The sequence below is a fragment of the Atta colombica genome, unplaced genomic scaffold (genome assembly GCF_001594045.1).
Source record: "Atta colombica isolate Treedump-2 unplaced genomic scaffold, Acol1.0 scaffold111, whole genome shotgun sequence".
Taxonomy (NCBI): domain Eukaryota; kingdom Metazoa; phylum Arthropoda; class Insecta; order Hymenoptera; family Formicidae; genus Atta; species Atta colombica.
This window is the reverse complement of record NW_017259197.1, coordinates 1,844,014-1,850,269: the sequence shown is the minus strand read 5'-3', so window position 1 is coordinate 1,850,269 and position 6,256 is coordinate 1,844,014. Positions and strand designations below refer to the sequence as shown.

The following is a 6,256-nucleotide window of genomic DNA, read 5'->3' as shown; positions in this document are numbered from 1 at the left end:
CACTGTCACTGGCCGCTGGGATCCACCTTCGATCAGCTGATATTTCCGCACATTTGTTTTTCAGCTGACTCGTCCCCGGAAATCGGTGATTCGTGCAGGGTTAAAGGGGGGATGGAACTTCGAACAACGGGATTTATCGTTGTTGGACTATACGAATTGTCGGCATCGTTCACTTGACGGTCGGTGCTTGACGCACAAACAGTATAGTACAACAGCAGTCTGAAGAAATTTATCTAATACGCTCGAACGAGCGTTGTTCTTCATCCTCATAATCAACAGAACGGCGTCACAAATTATATTCCTCTTCGTTGTATGCAACATGACTGTCCGGTATACTGTTAGTGGTTTTCCGAGCATAAATTGAGCCACATCTAATCGAGCATAATCACAATGGATAGCGTGATAGTGAGTAGACTAACCTCGTGGACCATGCGCGTTCCTATATTTTCATCCACCGTGATCTTTGTTGCACGGATAATCGGTATCTCTCTTAATAGATATCTCCTCTGTCATCATAAACAAATTAAAAATTTCTTTCTTCTTGATAATAGAAATAATTTTGTAAAATCGTAACAATATATTTAGATAAGTATTTTTTTAGTAGAAGTTATTTGATTGTTAGCTTTTTATTCAACTTTCACTGAGATTGGTAACTGAATTTTGAGTTAAAATTTTTTTTAACCAAAGTCTACTCAAAATTGATTATACAACAAAATTTTTTGTTTGGTTTTAATTGCTTGTTATTTTGTTATTTTCTAATTATGAAAATATGTGGCATTAAAAAGTAAAATTGTATTAATCATAATTTTGTAAAATTGTATTAATCATAATATTTAATAAAATCATTATTAGAAATTAATTCAAGATTATGATATTTCTAAATGCATTTAAGATAATAAATATATTTTAACTCTTGTTATTATATGTAATTAAATTAATTTTTTATTTTTCAGGGAATAATTTATGCAATATGTCGAGGATTTGTAGACAGCTTGAAAGGTACCATTGTACTTTTCTATATGGATAAACAAATTAATGAGAAATTAGTTGAGAAAACTTCCAACCGAGCAGAACTTAGGAAGAAAGATGTAGTTATGTCGAGTCCCTCCAAGCATAAACAACGGTATCCTTATTATTTATAAGGAATATTTATGAGAGACAATTAATAACAAAATTTATTAGTCTATTCAATTTTAGGGAATCTAAGGTATTAAGAAGAACTCTACAATGTTGTGCATTGAATGGTGGAGTGTTTTGGGCTAGTATACTGATATTCGATTTTGGACTTCTGCCATTTGTTAAGTACTTATTGACTGTTATATTCGGCCACTCTCCTGGTATGGGTCTTACCGTATGGTCATGGATCCAGCCGTTTTTGTCTCTCACATTTGGTACAATATGGGTGCTACCACTGTTCTTACTCAGCAGAATAGTTAACAGTTTGTGGTTTCAGGTATAGTTTTTTATAAAATATAAAAAATGGTTTATTAAAACACTGAAAATTATATTGGTCTGCGATAAAAAATTGTTTTAACAATTGTAGCTATTTTTTAAATATATTTTTATTTGCTGAACATGAATTTATTTTTTAAATTTGGCAAATTTTTTTCAAAATTGTGACTAAATTTAGAAAACGGATTCGTGTTTAGCATCTAAAAAAAACCTATGAGAAATGATTGCGTTCGTTGATTCGTTCTGTCAACTCTAAAATGTGAATTCGCAGACTAATGTTATTACATCTATATAACATAATACTAACACAGTGTATTTGCAAATATATATATAGGACATAGCCGATAGTGCTTACAGATATAGACAAGGGAGACCATTGCTTTTGTCAAGTGTAAGCAAGTTGATAGCTGACACGCTTTTTAGCGTATTAGTTCAAGCATTATTCTTGGGACAAGGAATGTTGGTGTCTAAAGTTCCACTTCCGCCATTAGGAGACATTCTTGCCCTTGTCCACATGTGCCTTTTATATGCTCTCTATGCCTTCGAATATAAGTGGTTCAACATGGGTTGGGAATTGCATAGACGATTGACTTTTATTGAAGGCAATTGGCCATACTTTTTAGGCTTTGGTATGCCATTAGCAGTACTTACCCAAATGCCCAACTCGTACTTTGTAAGGTACAAAATAATTCCTATAATTGTTATCTTCTAAGTAACGATATCTTTAATGTTTAAAGATAGATATCTATTTTTATTTAGCCAATTAAAAATCTCTTAGTAATTAAACAAAAAGGTTAATATTAAAACTTCAATTAATGATTTTTGTTTAATTTTTTATCATTAATACAAAAATGACGAATACAATTTATATTCATCATGATATAATTGAAACTGCGATAATTTTATAAAATCTATGAATTTATAAATAATTTTTTATTTTTTCAGTGGCTGTGTTTTTTCCATTTTATTTCCACTATTTATTGTAAGTGGAAACGAAGCAGAACCTGTAACTGGAGTATGGTATATTTCTTTTATATTATAAAATATATATTTTATTTTATATTGCTTATGATATTTAATTATGATTTAAATAATTGTTTCAGTGATTGCCAGTTGAAATTATTTTCTCCGGTAATTGCAATTGCAAATACATTATTTAACAAAACTATCGGACGGGTCAATAAGCGGTGATAGTAAAAACAAAACGGAAGAATAAATGCCTAATTTATATTATTTGCATATTAGGATATACATACCATTTACCAATTTGTTACAGAAAAGCTCATACATTAGTAATAATTATATAAAATAATTATAAAAATATTTGGCTATTGTTTGTTCTTGCAGGAAATAGTATTAATTTTATTATTTAGACAGATTACAGTGTTCAGGAAGAATGCAAGAGGAGTAAATTAATTTTTTTTATTAAATAAGATTATACAGTTAAATTGTAAATTTTTTATTTTTCTTTTTCTACTGATCTTTATGAAATATGAAAAGAATATTTAATCATTTTTTAATTGAAATGTAAGACCAATCAGTACAAATATTTATTTATGCATATGTAATAATGCATATATAGCTTAATTCGTACATACGATTTCCTGTATTTAATAATATCACCGATATATAAACGATATTACAAATCTGATTATATTTCTCAATTTTCATGAGAATTCATATTTCGAGCTTTTTATGCTGTAACTAGTCATTTTTCAATATCAATTTGAGATCTCCCATCGGCGCTGTGCTGTAAACTTATATTATAAGCATATGCTGTAAAAATGATGCATTATGTATGACAGTTGATATAAAAATTTAGTGATGATATAATCTTTATATAGAGTAGTTGAAATATTATTCCAACATTAAGATAATTAATAATACAGTGCTACCATATATAACTTTTATATTTTAGGAGTGTTGTATTTGAAAAAAATTTTTTTAATTTAAGGGTACATTATAGATAAGCGCCAATAGAAATATCTCGATTCTCAATCAATCTGTTGATTCTAATTATATATATATATTGTGCCATACATATCAATTATATGGAGGATTCGTCCAAAAAATTCATGTAGTAAAAACGAATGAAAAATATCATAATTATATGATAAATATTGCTATATGTAAGAATATTTCAATTTTGTATATGGTTAAGAAGGTGCACAAATGATTACATATTTGTCATATATTGATCATTTTATACATTACAATTTAAATAAATATAATAAAATTATTGAAAAGTAGTAGTTTACAATAACTGTTGCAGTAAGTAGCCTAGTTATTTAAACAAAAATGCAAGAACTGTTAGATGATTCCATCAGAGTCAAAGAAAACTAATAAATTATAATATAATAATTAATAAATCTTTGACTTAAAGATATTTTATTAGAGTTCTAATCGATTCCAATCGAGGATGCGTTATTCGCGTATCGAATTAAGACTGCATCAACAAATTATCCAGTACGAGAAAAAAGTTATTCAAATTATTCAACATTATTTATTTAAATATTTACAAAAGTTTAGTTAATTTGCAAATAATTTTTGCATTTAGAATATTTATGCATTAATCTATGAAATGTTTGCAAGTTCGTAAATTTTTAATAATTTTATTCAGCGTTTGTAATTATTTTTGTAATATTTTCATCTTTATTTCAATTCGTTGAAAAATGTAAGGATCATTTTAGGATTAATACAAATAGATTGTTTATATTCTATATATCTTTACTTATCACGACTTGCCAAAAGTTTCACCTTATAACATTTTAACGTTTTTCTATGACATCAATATATTGCGGCGAAAAAAATTGTAATCAAAATATTAATTTTTATGGATGCCTTGTTAACTTTTTATTTTAATACAAATTGTTTGTTACTTTATATTATACTAATAATTATGCGAGGAGATCTTGAAGTGCTAATAGATCGTGATCTGAAGGTTCTTCTTTCACTCTATAAGAATTCAAAGCATAATGCCTGTGTAATGCCGCAAAGCCTAATCCTGGATCAGTTTCTGTTTCTGTTACTGGACTTGCAGCTCGATCAACATGCAGATGTATATGATTTTTGCTTACCTATAAAATATAATTTTTAAATAAACTGTTTTAAACTTAGAATTTTGCAAAATATATTATCCTAGGTTCAAAATATTTCTTATCAACTGCAAAGTTTTTCTTAAATTTGAAGTGAGTGTATTACTTAAGAGAGAAATTGATAAAAATATTTTAGATTTAATTATTTGTAATCCTTTATGATTAAAAATAAATATAATAATTTTTAAATGTTATGTACATACTTCAAAACGTTGTTGTTTATACATTGCCAATTTACGTGTTCCTGGAGAACTTTGGATTAGGTTTTGTATAGTAGGATGAGAAATTCCAAAAAAATCTGCACCCTTTGGCACTATCGTACAAAGCACTGGAGAAATTGCTGCCAATAATTTTAAGTGACATTCGTCAGGACTGGATCCAACTAATGGTTGATCCAGATCATTATCAGATACTATTTCAAATCTATAAAGTCACATCATATGTATGCCTGTATAATTTCTATTAAAAATAATTATTTTTAGATGTATAGATAATTTCATATACCTAGGTTTTGGACCACCATCTAATATCTTGCAGGTATATAAACTCTTTGTTCTTGGATCTCTCAAATTTGCGTATACTCTTGTACTGCAATAACCTACTGGAAATATAAGTTCTTCTGTGTGATATGCGATTCTGTCTGATACCACATCACCAAGAGAATATATTGTAAGATCTCCCAAGGCTATAGGAAATAATGGTCTTCCATGTACATCCAATGGAATCAATTGTACCAATCTTCTAGCAGTTTTGTTATACCTTTTTGTCTTATTTTTCGATTCTGTGATAAATTCAAATTATAATTCTTATGTAAGACTTATACTCACTGCATTACAAATAATCCTTATTATATAGATGTTTAATACGTAGTGCTAACATTAACATTGACTTATCAGACTTTGTAAAGTTAAGGTATTAATTTTATAGCTAATAGCTATAGAGAGATACCTGATCCATCCGTGGATGCTCTCTTCTTTATTGTTTTTTTGGGCGTAGTACATTCTGGATTAAGTGATGGTGAATTCGCATTACTTGTTTGTGAACGAGCTAAACTTGTCGAGTTAGATTCCATCTCTCCCTGTTGTTGGCATAATTTACGTAGAAGAAACAGCCTCTCCTCTTTAACCAACATCAAATTTTCTTGCATATGTGCAACTTGATCACATAGTGCTGCGTTTTCCTATATTGGAATTAGGATTACAATCCTAATTTATTAAGTATACTTATACACTTATACATTCAATTAGTTATCACATCTGCATATATGTCAAAATTACATGTATTAAAACTCACAAATACAGTATTTTTCACGATCCTCTTAAGTTTTCGGTATTTTTTCTTGTACTTTAAATTTTGCTGTAGTTCAGCATTTTTATGATAATCATTGTAATAACTATCATAAGCTTGGGCCATATTATGTTTATTAATTGTTAATAAAATACTGTGCTCATAAAGATTTTATTAAAAAGATATTATGTTGTATTGCTTTATACATTGTAAAGAATCGTCTACAATGGTTACAGAGTGATTAGAACGAAATTACCATTTATCCCTACCAAAATTATACAAAAATCCCTACAATTCCCTAAGTAAAAGAAGCAAGGGAGAACTGGCGCGAAATTTAAAAGTAAGTGAAATCACCAACGAGATACTATTAAAGACGATCAGCGAAAGTTGCGTGACTGTTAAAATTTAAGTGATTAAGAATA

The 6,256-nt window shown here is 28.5% G+C and overlaps 2 protein-coding genes across 2 annotated transcripts; one reads left to right on the top strand and one right to left on the bottom strand.

Moving 5' to 3' along the window:
- LOC108693948 (etoposide-induced protein 2.4 homolog) lies at nt 1-2,657 on the top strand. Its single transcript, XM_018203181.1, has 6 exons — nt 1-405; nt 954-1,123; nt 1,198-1,453; nt 1,787-2,130; nt 2,398-2,472; nt 2,556-2,657. Exons 1-6 carry the CDS (start codon nt 391-393, stop codon nt 2,641-2,643), a joined length of 948 nt encoding a protein of 315 aa, XP_018058670.1. The 5' UTR covers nt 1-390; the 3' UTR covers nt 2,644-2,657.
- Nucleotides 2,658-4,161: 1,504 nt separating this feature from the next.
- Nucleotides 4,162-6,012, bottom strand: LOC108693947 (transforming growth factor beta regulator 1). Its single transcript, XM_018203180.1, has 5 exons — nt 5,841-6,012; nt 5,496-5,727; nt 5,052-5,328; nt 4,751-4,970; nt 4,162-4,529 (listed from the first exon to the last, which is right to left on the bottom strand). The coding sequence occupies exons 1-5, from the start codon at nt 5,958-5,960 to the stop codon at nt 4,350-4,352; spliced, it is 1,029 nt and encodes a 342-aa protein (XP_018058669.1). The 5' UTR covers nt 5,961-6,012; the 3' UTR covers nt 4,162-4,349.
- Between the last annotated feature and the right edge of the window lie 244 nt (nt 6,013-6,256).

What these genes read in the sequence shown, in the direction of transcription:
- LOC108693948 (XM_018203181.1), top strand. An exon ending in TTAACAGTTTGTGGTTTCAG is followed by an intron (nt 1,454 to 1,786) that starts GTATAGTTTTTT and finishes ATATATATATAG; the next exon opens with GACATAGCCGATAGTGCTTA. An exon ending in GAACCTGTAACTGGAGTATG is followed by an intron (nt 2,473 to 2,555) that starts GTATATTTCTTT and finishes TAATTGTTTCAG; the next exon opens with TGATTGCCAGTTGAAATTAT.
- LOC108693947 (XM_018203180.1), bottom strand. Translation starts at nt 5,960, where the DNA reads ATGGCCCAAGCTTATGATAGTTATTACAATGATTATCATAAAAATGCT. An exon ending in TCGTGAAAAATACTGTATTT is followed by an intron (nt 5,728 to 5,840) that starts GTGAGTTTTAAT and finishes ATTCCAATATAG; the next exon opens with GAAAACGCAGCACTATGTGA. An exon ending in AGCATCCACGGATGGATCAG is followed by an intron (nt 5,329 to 5,495) that starts GTATCTCTCTAT and finishes AATTTATCACAG; the next exon opens with AATCGAAAAATAAGACAAAA.